At 34.3% G+C, this 16,869-nt stretch overlaps 5 protein-coding genes across 5 annotated transcripts, besides 1 other annotated feature; all 5 read left to right on the forward strand.

Moving 5' to 3' along the window:
• Nucleotides 1–98: 98 nt before the first annotated feature.
• On the forward strand, nucleotides 99–413 carry TVAGG3_0386010 (uncharacterized protein; the record flags this gene model as incomplete). The annotated part of the gene is made up of 1 exon (XM_051232213.1): nucleotides 99–413. One exon carries the CDS (start codon nucleotides 99–101, stop codon nucleotides 411–413), a length of 315 nt encoding a protein of 104 aa, XP_051101943.1.
• A 206-nt stretch (nucleotides 414–619) lies between these two features.
• Nucleotides 620–2,140: a mobile genetic element.
• A 36-nt stretch (nucleotides 2,141–2,176) lies between these two features.
• TVAGG3_0386030 (phage fiber proteins family) lies at nucleotides 2,177–2,722 on the forward strand (the record flags this gene model as incomplete). The annotated part of the gene is made up of 1 exon (XM_051232214.1): nucleotides 2,177–2,722. The coding sequence occupies one exon, from the start codon at nucleotides 2,177–2,179 to the stop codon at nucleotides 2,720–2,722; it is 546 nt and encodes a 181-aa protein (XP_051101944.1).
• A 645-nt stretch (nucleotides 2,723–3,367) lies between these two features.
• TVAGG3_0386040 (uncharacterized protein) lies at nucleotides 3,368–3,604 on the forward strand (the record flags this gene model as incomplete). Its single annotated transcript, XM_001306427.1, has 1 exon — nucleotides 3,368–3,604. One exon carries the CDS (start codon nucleotides 3,368–3,370, stop codon nucleotides 3,602–3,604), a length of 237 nt encoding a protein of 78 aa, XP_001306428.1.
• A 1,736-nt stretch (nucleotides 3,605–5,340) lies between these two features.
• TVAGG3_0386050 (regulation of choline O-acetyltransferase protein) lies at nucleotides 5,341–7,053 on the forward strand (the record flags this gene model as incomplete). Its single annotated transcript, XM_001306426.1, has 1 exon — nucleotides 5,341–7,053. The coding sequence occupies one exon, from the start codon at nucleotides 5,341–5,343 to the stop codon at nucleotides 7,051–7,053; it is 1,713 nt and encodes a 570-aa protein (XP_001306427.1).
• Nucleotides 7,054–7,679: 626 nt separating this feature from the next.
• On the forward strand, nucleotides 7,680–15,829 carry TVAGG3_0386060 (protein CSF1 family; the record flags this gene model as incomplete). Its single annotated transcript, XM_001306425.1, has 1 exon — nucleotides 7,680–15,767. One exon carries the CDS (start codon nucleotides 7,680–7,682, stop codon nucleotides 15,765–15,767), a length of 8,088 nt encoding a protein of 2,695 aa, XP_001306426.1.
• Nucleotides 15,830–16,869: the final 1,040 nt, after the last annotated feature.

A 16,869-nucleotide genomic window follows, 5' to 3' on the forward strand; every position in this document is an offset into this window, starting at 1 on the left:
TCTTTCACTAATGTTAAAAAGTTATGTTGTACGAATTTTGAACAGAATTTAGAGCAGTTATGAAACAATGAAGTATTTTTACGCTATTGAAAGGAACTATGAGAGTGAAGTACATGACAGCAATGACAAAAGGAACTAATATCAAACCTAATGAAATCGCTCACGAGGACATAGAGCTTAACAAGTACTTTGTGGAGTATCTTATAAGTGAAGAGTATGTAAGACCTTACTTCATGTTTGACAGCATGAATGAGGATGTTATTTCATGGTTAAAGAATATAAGCAATGTTTTCGGTAAGTACGTCATAGATGACAAAGGTCTTGTTGTATTTTATGAGACAGCAATACGAACACAGGAACTAATGGATATTATGCATCAACAGCAAAGAAAGGATTTAGTACTATTGGCATGAATGAACATTGCAGGAATGACATATACAACCTATGCTCACGAAAGCCTTACACAAAAGCAATACAAATGATAGAACATAAGTGTCTAAGGTCAGCAAATGAAATCATTACTGTCAGTGGTTATGAAAGAACTGTTAGCAAAGATGAGTGGAAACAGCTATTCATATTAAGGAAGGACGTTGCTGAACTAGTTAAACCTGTTGCACAAACATTGTTTCAGATAAGACCAGCAATGACTAAGAACCCTTTGACCTTAGTCAATGAGACCATAGAGGTTGAAGATAATGACATGAAAGAACTAGGAATGAATGAGAGAAGTTGTGAAGGATGTTTGAGTCAAAACACATGGTTCTTCAGAGCTGTTAAGAAACTTAGTAAAGAACGACAGAAATATTTTATAGAGAAGTATTGCAAAGGATGTGTAAATGAATTGCTTGAAATAGAACTTAGAGACACTTTCACACTAAAGGACTTGAGGAGAAATAAGTACATGAGTGAAGAAGGTATTGACATAGCTAGTGTTATAAATGACTTAAGAAGATGTGTTGTTGTTATTGACGGAGCACGTATGACATATCTAGTGAAAGATTATGATGGAATACGAGACACAACAACACTTGTGTCAGTAGATAGCAAGGAATTCAATAAGCTCATGAAGAGTATTTATGTAGGACGTATTGAGGAGAAGGATGTGAACGCACTGATGATTTATGAAGCGGGTCAGAACAAGAACTATCTTATGAAGTCAGGCATGAGATTCTTTGACGAAAGAGATGACATTTACAGCTATTTCAGAGGATATGAGTATGAGGTACTGAATGAAGTAGATGAGAACGTTATTGAAGGATATTTGAAACATGTTCACGATGTCATATGTAATGAGGATGAAGAGCTTTATGAGTATGTTTTGAACTGGTTCGCCTACATCGTTCAAAATCCTTGTGGAAAGACTGGAACAGTACTTTTGTTAATAGGAAAGCAAGGAACTGGTAAGAATGTACTTAGTAATGTTCTATGCGAGCTCATTAGCAAGTACGCCAACAATAATATAACGGCAATAGAGAATGTGGTTGGTAGATTCAATGCTGCTATTGAGAACATGAAGCTCATCGTATGCAATGAACTAAGCTCATGCGATACGTCTAAGGTCATGAACCACGACGCACTAAAGTCAATAGTAACAGAGACTCAGTTGGACTTAAATCAGAAGTGTCAGCCAGTAAGAAAGATAGAGAATGTTTGTAATATCATCATGATATCTAACAACTTCAACTCAGTAAAGATTGACAAAGACGACAGAAGATTTGTTGTCATTGACGTAAGCAGCAGATACAAAGGAAATTACGAATATTTCTCAAATCTCATTGAAAGCTTTAATGAAGAGTTTTATTCAAACTTACTGACGTACTTCATGAAGAAAGATTTAAGTGAATTTGATGTAAGGAAGATACCATTCACCAGGGCTAAACAAGAACTCATCGAAATGAACAAAACACCTTACCAAATGTTTTACGAGGAGTTCTATGAAAAGTTTGTATCCGGATGGAATTGTACAGAGTGCTACAGAAGATATAAAGAATTTGCGAAGGAGAATGAATTCTTTGCATGTAGTTCAAATGTATTTGGTGGCAAGATGAGAGAATTTGTGAAGAGAAGTAGAAAGCGAGACGGTTCTGCAAGAAGTTATATTTACGAAGCAAGTATGATATTAGAAGGTCGTGGAAAGAAAGAAACAGTGAATTATGAGGAAGTGCTTGAAAAATTCATGGAGTACATGGGAAGCAATATAACATACAACAAAGACATATACAGTGAGTTTAAGTACTACTGTGAACAGCATGAGATTGAAGTAATGAGTAAAGGAGACTTTGAAACGCTTATGAAAGACAGTAAGGAGGTCGTTCATGAGAACAATGATGAAATAGTTCATGAGAACAGTGAGGAGGTCATACATGAGAACAGTGTTGAAATAGTTCATGAGAACTGTGAGGAGGTCGTTCATGAGAACAGTGATGAAATAGTTCATGAGAACAGTGAGGAGGTCATACATGAGAACAGTGATGAAATAGTTCACGATGTCGTTCGTGAAGAAGCCATTGCAACAAAGAATGAGATAAAGGATTTCATAGAACTTAACAAGGAGGAGTTTAAAGAAGGCTATGAAGTGAAAAGATGTGAAGAAGATTTCTTGGCGTATTTGAAGAAAAAGAGACTAAAGCCAATGGCTCAAAATAAGTTTCAATCGATGTTTGAAAAGAAACGTTTGAGCTATGGTGGTGTAAGAAGTACATATTACTTTGTTAAGAAGTGAGGACATTTATTTTTGTCGTTAGTGTTGGAGTTTGTGTTTGTTGTTAGTGAGAGAATAAATTAAATCATAAACTTTGCCATGGTCTCTGTCCCTAGTAGTTTTCATTATCTCACAGAGTTAATGAAAGTCATAAACTTTGCCATGGTCTCTGTCCCTAGTAGTTTTCATTAAGTTCTGGAAATAATGAAAGTCATAAACTTTGCCATGGTCTCTGTCCCTAGTAGTTTTCATTATCTCACAGAGTTAATGAAAGTCATACTTTCTATCAGATGAAGCATGCAGATGAACATAATGAAAGTTAGTGAGTTTGCCACGAGTTATGAATAAAATATTGGAATATTAGATGAGATAGCTGATGAAACAGATGAAGATAAATTAAATCTTGGACTTTGCCACACTCTGTCCCTAGTTCCTCAAAAATCCTTGACAACGTTGCTTAGAAATTTTGGTTCAAAACCTCATCTGATTTTAATCTGTTATGCTACCTGTTAAGTTTCGCGAGATTATAAATGTCATGGAGTTATATAAAAAGGATGGACAGCTAGGGACACTGGAAGTACTTGTAAGGCTATCTGTTAAGATTGCATGAAATACTAAAAAGTCATGAAATCCATTATCGCTGTGCTAGCTTCACCTTAGAGTAAAATGACGACTAAAGTCACTGAAGCAATGAAACAAAAGTTTTTGGTAGAATACATTAAATCAGGAACTATTCCAGAAGGTTTTTACATTCATACTATGAAGGATGGTAGAGTTCAGTTTAGAAAGATAAAGCAACCATTAGATAAAGAAGGAATTTTGAGAAAGATTAAACTTCATGAGGACAACATTGCTGAACTTAAGAAGAAGTTAGAAGAGTTGGATAAAGGAAGAGAGTTATAAAGCAATGAATTCAACAAGGTTAGAAATGAGGTTAGATCTACCCTTCTACCCTAAATTTATTTTTGCGCTATGTTTTCATACGTGTGAGGGTGGTGATATCATTAATTTTTAAGTTTATTTTTAAATAATTTTTTATTTTATTTTTATGTAAATGACGAAAACTATTGAGATAACAAACTACAACGGTCATGAGTTCAAGAATTTGTTCTTCGTTCCTCGTGAAAATACATTCTATCAGATACGAGGGAGAAAGGGTAAAGTTAGTTTGAGCGTTTACGACAACAAACATAATGGGAGATATATAAAAGCAATAGATACAAACGGTAAGCGTGTTTCATTAGCTTTGTCAAAACTTACATACATTTATTTTGACAGTGATTTTGACTCCGACGATTGGAGTGACAGCAGCGATACTGAAGAATATGAACTATTGTGTGAAGCACAGCAATGGGAAGCGCTGCAATACTTTTGTAAATGAGAACATTAGTGGGAACGTTAGTGAGAACGTTTATTTTTTCATTAGTGAAGTCGTTAGCGAAAATGTTAGTGAGGTGAAGTGGTTGGCGGCTTTGTAAATATTTAAGGTTAAGTTAGTGTTGTCGTTTGTGTTGTAAAATATACGTTAGTGGTTTTGTAAAGTGTCAAACCGTTATCTTGGGTAAGGTGGAACGCAGTGCCGCCGTACCCAAGATAGGTATACTAACTACCTTTTCTTGGACTCGATGAAATGTAGCTTCTGACGGAACTTTGATGTTATTCAGCATGAATTGAAATTCTGATTGGCAAAATGTAGCGCCGCTCAATAATACAGATAGCACAAATTCAACAGTGTTGACGACATATGGCTCTACCCTATTTTTCGCGCTTTGAACTAAGTTCTTTATACGCTTTGCAACTGCTTTTGTTCGCCGCGGCATGAAAAATGAAGAATAACTTGACGGTTTCTTGAACAAATGGTCGCACATTCAAATATTGTGATGTACGATCAGGATAAAAGAATGCTGTTGCCGTGAATTTAGAAAATAGCAAAATTTCAATTTACGCAATCGAGATATAACTTGATCGTTTGAGCGATAACCATGGCACCCATAGTATTAATGAAAGTACTCATACTTACAATTATTTTCTCCCATAGGAATATTGTTCAATATACTTCACCTATAGAGGAAATCTCGAAATAAAATCGAATTTTTTCAAAAATTACAAAAATCAATTTTTTACAAAGATGTTCGAAAAATAACATTATATACGCATCAAATCAAAGCATTATATGGAGCATTATAATTCTATATATGATTGTCCATCTTGCTGTTGTGCTATTTTTTTAAACAATAATTTCATTGTTGAAATTAAATTTGCAATTTCAGTAAAAATTGCGACCCATCATTTTGAATATAATTGAATTAATACATTTATTGTAAGAATATTATATACCAAATATTAGACTTCCACATGAATCCTGGTATGATATTATAAGTATTGCAAAATTAGAAAAAAATATGCTCATGATATACTAAAATTCATGTTTCAAGGTTAACTTATAAATAAAATAAGTTCGAGAAATGCATCACTAAATATTTGAGCTTGTGCACTATAATGCTATATAATAGTCTTCACTGTTTTTAATATATTGACTTTGCTAGACTTGATTTTTTTCATCACCCTAATGAGTGCCCATCCTTAAATGTAATCCAAAACTTCATCCTGCAACATATAATTTGAGAATTGATTTTCGAATGCAAGGAATTGACAATGAAGTAATCAAGAAAACATTCAATTATGTAAACGATTTTCTTAGTAAACGTATTAATGTTACTGATCGTGCAAGAAGTTTAGATGATGATTTTGATCTCGTTATTGATGTAAAGGCTGAATCATTTGAAAAAGGTTCAAATGGCCTTGCATTTGCACGTTCTACATACAATCATCCCACAACTGGCAGACCGACACATGGGGAAATTACACTTAATTCAAATAAGATACCATTTGAGGCACAAACACTAGAATCGGGTGATAGACAATTCATTTTAACGGTTATTCACGAATTAAATCACATTCTGTCATTCAGTAGCTCGTTATTTAATAAATGGCAACCTTATGGAGAAACAGCTACAATTGTCCACTATACCGATTGGCAAGGTAAAGAAATATCTAAAGGCAAATACGAAAGCTACAATGGTAATAGGGTTCCACATATGTACGTCAGATCTCCATGTTTGACAGAATGGGTGAATAATAGATTCAAAGTAAAAAATGAAACACTCATCAATATCGGCCTTGAACTTGAAGACTCAGGCGGTGGCGGAACAGCAGGTGCACATCCAAATGAAAAACTTTTCTTCACAGATCTCATGCAGGGTAGAACCTATGGACCTGGTTGGCTTTCGCCAATCTTCTACAATTCATTATTGGATACAGGATGGTATGTTCCTTCAGAAGAACTCCTTGAAGAAGAACTGATTTACTTAAATAGTCAACTCGACCCAAAGATACTAATCAATGAGTCAGTCCTTCTTGAACCACCACTAAAATCATTTCCATTAGAATATCAATGCCAATCTTCAGCACTTCAAGCTTGCTTCCATGATTATACTTGGACAGGAACATGTTCCTTGACATCATGGAATTCCAACGATATACCTCCTAAAGATAAAGAACGGGCAGATTGGTATAATCCAGACAATAAACAAGATTTTGTTGGTACAGATCAAATGCTTGATTATGCGAATTTGGTTCTTCCATGGTATTCATGCAGAGCTACAGGTGAAAATGGATTAGAAAGGATGAAGGAATATGAAGAAGGATACGATCCTTCAAACTATGGCGAATCATTTGATAATGATTCTACATGTGCAATGTCAACACTCCAAAAAGGTTTCACAGGCAGCTTGATCTCAACATCGAGATGCTACAAAGCATGGTGTGGCACAGATAACAAAGTTAGGTTAGTGGTGGGAGATGAAGAAGTATATTGCAAGAGAGATGGATATTTAGCTAAATTCACAGATTATGCAGGCTCTGTTACATGTCCACCAGCAGGAATTGTCTGCGCAAATAGAAAAAAGAGAGATGTATTTGGTGTTTCAACAATATTCCCAGATCGAGGACCTGTTGATGGCAAAAACTTAGTTGCAATTGTTGGAAACAACTATGATATGTACAATAGAAGTTCTCTCAATATCACTATTGGCACAGTTAAATGCAATGTCACTATAAAGCGCGACAACTACATCCTTTGCCAACTAGAAGATGTTCCTAAGAATAAACAGGATGAAATCTTAAAAAACACAAACTTATTGAAAAAAGCAATAGGTAATAAAGAAAATAACAAATATACGGAGTTTGTTGCAGAATATGAAATAATAGGTAAAGGCAAACAAGAGCCTTCAAGAGAACCAGATATGTATTACTTCAAGAAGAGGGGATATTATGATGAACCTAAGGAATAAACATCATTTTTAAATCAATCACATTTGCTTCAATCGATATTTTGAAAAAATAATTATCCAAAATGTTTTTTATTTTCCTTAAGAAATGGTGATTAATCTATGGTACCTTTAAATTTTTTTTAGGATAATTAACTCTGTTTGCATTGTATTTATTTCGAATTTAGCTATATGCATCAAACAAAAAAATTGATCTTTAATTATCAAGTAACATAGTTCATATAACGTGTTTATAATAATATCATGGAAAATAAGTTTTTATAATTTGATATTTAGTCAATCTGCTATAGATTCTCGAGTAAAGCTCAAGATAACAAATTGTGCCACTACTGAAACTATATCCGCAATTTATTTTGAAATCCATCCAGCGGATCCTTTAATTAAATGCGATCGTTTGACTTCTTTATTTTTAATGAAGAGATATTTCAATTATTCTCAATTTTTTTTTGTAAATGTCAACAAACTACAGTGTTATTTTAATAAAATCATGTTGATTCATAATGTTCGCAACTTGTCACTTTTGTAATGTAAAATTTTAATCCATTGTGATTTCTTTTATTTTTTGACTGCTAAATTGTATTACCATAACATAATCAAAATCGTTTAAGGCTTTTTGTCAGATATTTTATATGGAATGGCCTGAAGAGCTATCTAGTGCGGGTATTACGCCATCAGTGCTAGTGTTCTTCGTCGCATTCATCGTAATTTTACTTTATTTGTTCTTTTTCCAACAATATCTCACCGCATTATTTTATAAAGGATTTTTAAAACTTATTTTGCCAAAATCCCTCACAATTCATTTCGAAAGATTCTCATTTTCGATGTTTACAGGCCAATTTACATTGCATAGAGTTCAAATCATTAACCAAGACATGAAAATAAATATCGGTAGGGTAAGAGCTACATTATTTTACTGGAGACCGATTCCGACATACGTAGATGATGAAGGAAAATCCTATAAAGTACGTTTTCATGCAATGTTAAATGCCGTTGAGATTACAATTTATAATCGCCAATGGTCAACGGAAATGGTCGAAAAAATTAACGAAAAAATCAATGGTGGAGCAACAGCAGAAGATATTACTAATTTTTTACGCGAACAATACCCAGCTCCCGTCCCATATCCTTTAGCTTTAATTTACAGAGCCATTTTACCATTTTCCTTCGAAGTTAAAGCATTTTCTTTCACAGTAGGCAATAATACACTCCCATCTTTTGTAGTTGCCCAAGCCCAATCATTAAATGGAAAATTTTCAATTATTACTCGCGAAAATCCTCAATCTCACATTAAATCTCGTCTCGAAATGCAATTAAACAATTTCAAATTCCTAGTTCTTCCACATCCTATCGAATATCCTCCAATTTTTGCAACATCAATGCGAGATATCAATGAGCGATCACAAAAGATACGAAATGTCATAGTCTCAGAAACTGTAAATGTTTCTATACAAAATGACCTCCCAGGATGTTACGTTATGTATGATGATCATCGAGAATTGGGATTAGTCACTCAAGATCCAAGACAAATCATCGACGTACAATTTGTAGGTAATACAACGTTAGAATATGGTCCGTATACAGATAAACTAAGAGTTTCGTTTATGAAATTCTTTTTACCATTTTATTTCAACAATCCTGTCATTTATCAGGCCAGTGATGGTCGTATCAAGAACATGGAAGTCAATATTACCTTCGTTGATGGTTTTACCTTTACTATTCCTTTCGTTACTCAAATTTTATCTCATGACTCGTTAATTGTCGCAGGAAGTGAAGGATCGACAATCAATGTCCTTAGTTCTCAATTCCCGACCACAATAGATGAATGTAAAATGACTGTTTCCGCTGAAATTAAACAACCAATAATTTCGACTTCTTATGGAGTCGAACAGATAATTACAGCCGACCAATTAAACGTAGAAATGGGCAATTTCTATAAAGAGCATTGGTATGACGTAACACAAACCTCTGTTTATTGTAAATTTGATAATTCTCACATACTTTTGCATCCTTATCACATTGACTTCTTTACAGCACTTGGAACTGATTGGGCATCATGGTATCCGTTCCAAACTGTTCCAGATACCGCTTCCAACTTTTTCCCATGGAATTATTACGTTGTTGTCGATATGGCGCCTGTTACAGCAGTTCTATTGATGGAAAAGACACCAGCGTACTCACAGGTTCACTCTCCAAACGAGCACAGCCGTTTAGAAATCAAATTAAACAATTTGGTTTTCAGATTAACTGCACCATTCACTGAATATCAAGCAGAGAAGAAAGGAGTGACATTTACAGTCGATCTGATGCAAGGCGGTGCTGAATTTGTCCGACCAGGCAACCATTTATTAAAAATTCGCAGAGGAACAGACATAAACAACTATCTAACCTTCGAAAGATTGTTCCTTAAAGGCGAATATCGATGGTCCTCCATTCCAGGAGGCGATGCAAGTTTCCCATTAACTATCCAAATTTACAAAGCGACGGGATTATCAGATTTCTCGTTTATTTTCTCCATATTAGATGTTATTCAGAATTACACTGTAAACAAGCGTCGCGTTCCAGAAGAACTCCAAGAACTTCTCGATAAAAACAGACCGACCGTAACTCCTTACAAATTCCACATTTCCGTTGTTTTGTCAATCGACAAAGGCACTCTAAAAGTTCCTTACCAGATGTACGATACACACAACTGCGCCGTAGGCACTCTCAACAAACTTCTTTTAACAGTTGAGAGCTGTTTCCCTTATTGGCAAGTTTTGATGAACATTGATTCTGTTGTTGCAAACTTACCGCCAACGGATATACCATATGAAGTGTTCTATAAAGAGCAGATCGGTGATAAAGAGATGAAAGACGCTGTTGGATTAGTACATATGGATGGAATGGCCGTTGAAATGCGCGCGATTTCGGAAAAACCTGGTTTGACAACTTCATCTGACATAGCGGTTTTTATCGGCAAAATTGCAGGATTTGCATTGTTACCACATATTTTACATGGATTAGAAGTAACTACATCATTTATATATCATTGGTTTTCAGAGGATTCCAAAGATAGGGAGAGTCTCGATCAATGGTATTTCTACATGTTGAGAAACATAAGAGTTTGCATGCAAGATGTAACTTTGTATGTTGATATGGGTCAACTTGGAATTTTAAGTGCACAATTACCAAGTGGCGTTTGTGTGTTTTTGGATAATTTAATTGATGATAAATACCATACACACATGTACGCGATTCTCCCTTCAATAGATGTTATCCATTTGATACAGGAATACGACAATGGTCCTTTGATTCCTTGTTTCAGAACAACTTTGTATTTGAATGTAAATAGAAACGGTTATTTCTCAGGAAACAAGGAAGATAAAGAGAGACAAGCGGAATTACTGAGACAGTTCGATAAGAACTTAAAGAGATATCCTTTCTTATGGAATGAAATCCCTGATTTGCCTGAAAATTTCTTAGTTAATCCAGAAATTTTCGATCAAAACGCTTTCAACGCGGATTTGAAAGAAGAAATCGATCTTTCACAGGAATTGGCAAGTAATCCATTCGAAAATGGTGAATACACATTGGAAATTCCTGTCATTAACTATAACACCAAGAAATTGTTCTGTACTCCTGAAAGACTCGCAATGTGGTGTCATCATTTCAGAGTTGTCAGATTTTATACTCACAGATTTGACAAAATTTTGACACGAGATTTAGGGACAGAAATTTTGGACCCACATTTAATGACAGAAGAAAACAGAGTTAAATTCTCGAAGATTAATATGGACATGTATTTCTGTATTCCTCATAATTTGATTGTTAATATTACTCCTGTTTCTATTCCTTTGTTTGCAGCATTGATAGAAATGATGAATTACAAATCAAATTCAATGCTACTTGACGCGTACACGAGATCAATGATATCGGCATTCACAAGATTGGAATTCCACAGAAGAGAAGTCATTGGTTTATTCATGCCAAAAATAACCGTTAATTTATTGGATGAAAATTATGTGTTAACGGTTTTAGTTGATGAAATCAAGCTTTATCTTGATAATTATCACGAACAGCATTACAAGAAGTTATCATTGGTTATCAATGAAGTGTCCGTGAACTGCTACGATCTCGAGAAAGAACAAAGTGAACCAGATATCGCTTTGAAAGTTCCTCAAATTTTGGTCGCAACAAGTGACGATAAAAGTAAAATTTCTGTTGGTCACGTCACATTGGATTTACAGCCAACATCGCCTAAACTCATCAGTACAATGGGCAAATCACTTAAAGTAGAATTAAGTGGACTTCCGAAACCGATTTTCGGTCAAAGAATGGATGATTTCTTCGAATTAATCAAAACATCAAATGAATATCAATCAGAAAAGAAACGATTGAGAGAATTCCAATTCCAAAGTGATATGCAGTTCATGAATCCCGACTACAATGCAGATATAACTGCAATGTACACAGCAGCTGCAGCAATGGATTTAATGAACTTCAATATTCATTTCAAGAACGTTTCAAGTAAAGAAGAAACATCCGAAATAAATGATGAAATATCCAAGAAATTCAATATAAGTTTGCCACCTTTGACAGTTATTTTCTCTGATCCAATGGGAGAATCCGTTCTAAAAATCAATCCTTACCCAATTTCCATTGATTCCAAAGGAAAAACACTTGCTTTAACTTCAGGAATTCGATCATTAAGTTTGAGAACAGGACCTCCAATTCTCAAATTCATTGAAGCAATTAAAGCTGTGAATGAAGACAACCAGTTCGATACAGTTATTGAAGATATCGATGAAGAATCCCAGAAAGAAGAGAAACAATCTGGAAGAACGAAAATTTATGCTCATATCGTTGTAAACAACATAAATCTTCAATTCCAGGAGATTTCTCTTACATTACAAAAAGCTGCTGTTGCTTTAACTCATAATCCTTATTTGATGCAAGCAACACAATTCTCTTTCACAGGATCAATCAATGATTTGTGTTTGAGAATCAGTGACATGTTCGTTGCCAATTTCAAGTCATTCAGTCTTTGCCAGAGAAGCGAATCATTGGAAGGAGCATTGAGAATTGGTCCTATTGACATTGATTTCCCTGTAACTTTCGTGTTGAATTTAGTTCCAAACTTGGAAAAGAGTTTGGGCTTCAATTTAAACGAAAACAAAGCTTTACTTATGCCAAGGAAAAGATCAAGTATCAAAAGAGATTCATTCAAAGTCGAAGATGTTCTTGATAACGAAGAAAAAGAAAATGATAATAATTTACTCAAGGAAATCTTAGATGCTTTGAATGTAACTGTTTTGATTGAACCAATAACATTGACATGCATTTTGGATCAAGATGTCAATTTTGTTTTCCAATTACCAGCAATTTCTGGTTTGGCTTCCAACGAAGAAAACGCTTTGACTTTCTTCACTTTTATCCACGAGCCAATCATTTCTGTTTCCAATATCTTTTCTGTACAAATTGCTCCTCTTTTGTTGCATGGAAGTTTCAATGTACAAGACTTACAACTTCTTATTTTCCTCATGTTAGGACAAATAAACATTGTTGGAAATGGCGAAAGTTTGAGTTCTTTGCTGATTTTGGTCAACTCAATATTAGGAAGGATGGAGAAGAAAGTCATCAAGGAAATAAAGAAGAAGAAAGAGCAGACAATACCTCTAAGAGAAACAAAGAAATCCACGCAATCAAAGAAGTTAAATGTCAATTTCCAGTTTTTGATGCCTCAAATTTCTGTTTCTTTCCCAGAAATCTCGATGATTGTCGGTTTAGAAGCTTTGTTTGTCAATCTTGAATTAGCCAAAGCTCTATCATTCGAGGCACAAATACAAGGTTTCTTTGTCCAGTTGTTCGAGGCAACTTTGACAATGGAATTTTATGCTTCTTTCATGAATAATATTCTGAAGTTTACAATGTCAGATCCAACCGCCAATTTCTCACAAATTTTCTTTGCCAACATAAACAAACTTGTTGAGTTTGGCAAAGCGATACAGCATAGAGTCAAACGCCAGAAGAAGGTCAAGAAACTGTTCAAAGATCTCAACAAAACAATTGCAAAAGCAGCAGATCAAGGAGCAGGAATTCTTCTTAATTCCATGGGATTCGAGTTCAAAGAAAAAGAGGAAGACGCGTTAGCATTCCCAGATTTGATTGATCTCCAGTTATTCTTTGAAATAAGGAATACATCTGTATCAATTTCCCTTCAAAAATCTGGAGAATGTCACCTCCAAATTCCAATTGTTTCTCTTTGTGTTCAAACAAGAATTTCAGAACAACACAAGAAAACAGCTTATGCTGCTGTTTTCTGCATCAAAGAGACAACGTTAGTTTTGGATTCTGCTGAGTCAACATCCACAACAACAGGAGCTTCTTCTGATGCTTTCGAAGGCACAATGAGATCGAACAATGATGACAACAACAATTTGTCATTGATTTCTTTGAAACAAGTTGATCTCAATTTGATTTCCTTCCAAAACAAAGTCTCTTTAGAGGCTTCCATCGCAGGATTGAAGATTAAACTCTTCCCAACATTCCCAAGCGCTATTGTTCGAATCATAGAAGTTGTTGATCTCTCAGGAATAACTCCAACATCTTCATCTCAAGCAACAACTGAATCAGAGTTCGAAGAAGAGGAAGATGACAATGAAACACAAATTGTCACTCAAAATGAAGAAGAAAAGAAGATTGATAACTTAGAAATTGATACAACATTTAGATGTCTTGATACTGAATTAGTTTTGTATCCAATCGCTAATTCTGTTCCTGTTCCAAAGATCATTCTTAAACTATTACTCAAAGAGAAACATGCTTATGTCGTTGTCAACATTCCTAATGACGTAAAAGCAACTTTCTCACCTCTTTTGATCGATTGGATCATGAAATTACTCAAAACTCTCAAGACAACACCGAAACAAAATATTTCCCAAAGCCCGCAATTATCAACACCGAGATCTTCACAAAGTACACCGAAAAGATTGCAAGCAACACCTCCAAGCAAAAGAAGAAGCAATCCGGCAACCAAAGCTCAATCTTCTTCGCAAACTTTGTTGATGGTCAAAGATCAAATCGAACAGAAAATTAAAATCGACTTGATCGTAAACACGAAGTTGTTTGAGATCTGTTTGTCATGCAAACCAAGGAGATCTGATGTTTCCGCTGTTGTTGGCTTTAATTCTTTGCAGATCATGCATTCTTCAACGACAAATGCAACGAATGCTTCTTTGATCAACATTTATTTGAGGACACATAATATTTACACTCCAACAAATTCTTATGCAAGAACAGCAAGATTGTTTGAGTTAAATATTCCAAGAATCGATGCCTCTTTGTTGACAAACGATTTACCAATCGCCATCAGCAAAATAGAAGTATCTATCTCATCAGACAAAATCGAAGAAATCTCTTTGTTCAATGATGTTTGGGTCCAGCCATTATTGAAAGTTTTCCAGTCAGATGAAACAGAAGAAACAACAGTTAAAGCTCCGAAACCAGACATTCCTCAAGAAATTACAACGAATAATGACACTAACCCAATCAAATTGAAACTTATGTTGAACTCCTTCGATTTGTATTTCAACTACACAAGTGGTGCGGGCAATTTGTTGTTGAAATTATATCCAATCAGAGCCGAACTTTCCAAACAATTTATTTTCCTTTCTGTCAATTCTATTTCATTGAATTCATTCGGAAGATTGACAAGCGAAATCGAATTGTCAGATATCTATTTCCAGCGCGAAACACCTAACAAGAAGAACTCGAAATTGTTGTTCATGTTAAAGAAGATTTCTGTTGACATGCGATCAATGGAAGATCAGTTCTTAACATTGTCTGTTGGCAGAATTAATTTGATTACACGAAGTTCTGTTAAAAAATCCGGTCCTTATTCTATTTTGTTGGCATCTTTGGATTCACCAGTTCTATCCGCGACTGCACAAACAGTTCCAAATCTTTTGTCTTTCTATCACACAGTTGCTGATCCTATCATGATTGGTGTACAACGAGCAAATAGAACAACAGTTTCTTCAACAAAACCAAAGACAGTTACCAACCAAATTGTCAAATCTGTTCATCCTCCAAACAGCAGATTGGTTTTTGTTACATCAGGTGCCAAAGTTGAACTTTTCAGATACTACTTCAAAGACTCAGAAGCTATCCGATTAACAGTTGCTGGCGTTAATTTGAGTCTTGCAATTTCTACCGATGAAATGGAAAGAATTGCAAGAAATATGAATTTCGCTTTCAAGCCAATCGTTTTGGGCAAATTGATCATGAATACTTCCAAACCAACATTGCGAGAGATCCTTAAATTACCAGAGATCACAGGTGATTTGGATACAGTTCAAATTGGAGTCAATGGAACAACAATTCATTACGATTTCGTCACTAATTTCGATGGTTTAATTGAACCAACTTTGACATTGACTGATTACGAGTTCCTTGTTGATTTGTTGAAGTATGCATCCAAGCAGTTGAATATGGATTCATTGGCATCATCAAGTTCTAGTCCTAAAGAAGAACCAAAGAAGAAAATCCAATACACTTTTGTTCCTAATAAATACAGTTTCAATCCAGGTTTCAAAGTCGGAATTGGTGCTTCTCTTAAACCAAATGTTCAATGGCTTCTTACTCAACTTGGTATCTCTGATGAACATATTATTCCTGCTTCCTTGTTTGAAGCTGTTTCACTTGGCTTGGAGAAATTACTTATTTCAGTAACTGACTAATTTATTTATATATTTTTCACTGTTTTGTTTATTTATAAATTATTATTTATTATTTCGAATGATCCGTTGTATTTATAGATTCCATATTATTGTCAATATTTTTATATAATGTGTAATTCTTCATATGTTATGCGGGTTTTCCTACAAGTGCAAAAAATGCGCAAAAACAATTATTTTACATTCAAGCTGCGCATATATTTTGCATATGCCTTTGTGGCTATTCTTTATTAATGGTTTTGATTATTTATAATAGTCAACTCCAAACTTTTTCAAATGCGCAAAATATGCACAGATTCAATTTTAAATAATCGTTTTTGCGCGTTTTTTGCACCCCATGTAAAACCCTGTTATGCTTTTTTTATTTTTTTTATTGTTGTTGTTGTTGTTGGAAAATAACGGCTTTGCATCTAATTATGTGACATAGAATGTCATTTTTATCCTTTAAGAGGCCACTGCATACTTTGAGAGGCTCTGAAAAATTGAGAAATATTGCTTTCGCCTAAATATTTTTAAATGTATTTGAAATCGATTTTGATGTTGAATTTTAATAAAATAAAAATGTGGGGAAAAGTGTTTGATATTCGAGTAAATATTATAAGGCTGTGGTCCCATCTTGTAATTAATAGGTTATATCATTATAATATATACAATAATGCTTATTATATAAATTATTTGCTGACATTCTAGTTCAACTTATTTAAAAAAAATGCCTTATGAAATTGAAACGGTAAAGCCGACTCCTTAAAGATTTTGAAATATGAAATTATGAAGGTTTATTAATGTTTAGTAAAGAAATGAAGAAAAGAGAAAGTTTATTAACTTTGGAAATACTTTTATTGATAATTGCAAATTCTGCTTGGCAATTATCAGTTGAAAAATGAATCAAATTGTTAGTAAATAGTTCTCTTGAATTAGTAGGTGTTACAGTTCTAGAAAATGTATTTGGAATCGAATTGTCAATGTAACAACTATCGACTGTTAATTGATCATTATAGTTATATATCAAATATTTACCATCAGGAACAGTGTTGTTAATAAAAGAACAACTTTTTACAGAAAGAGAATTACCTGAATGCCAAATAATTCCATATTCTGATTTTGT

Source organism: Trichomonas vaginalis, chromosome V (assembly GCF_026262505.1).
Source record: "Trichomonas vaginalis G3 chromosome V, whole genome shotgun sequence".
Classification (NCBI taxonomy): Eukaryota; Parabasalia; order Trichomonadida; family Trichomonadidae; genus Trichomonas; species Trichomonas vaginalis.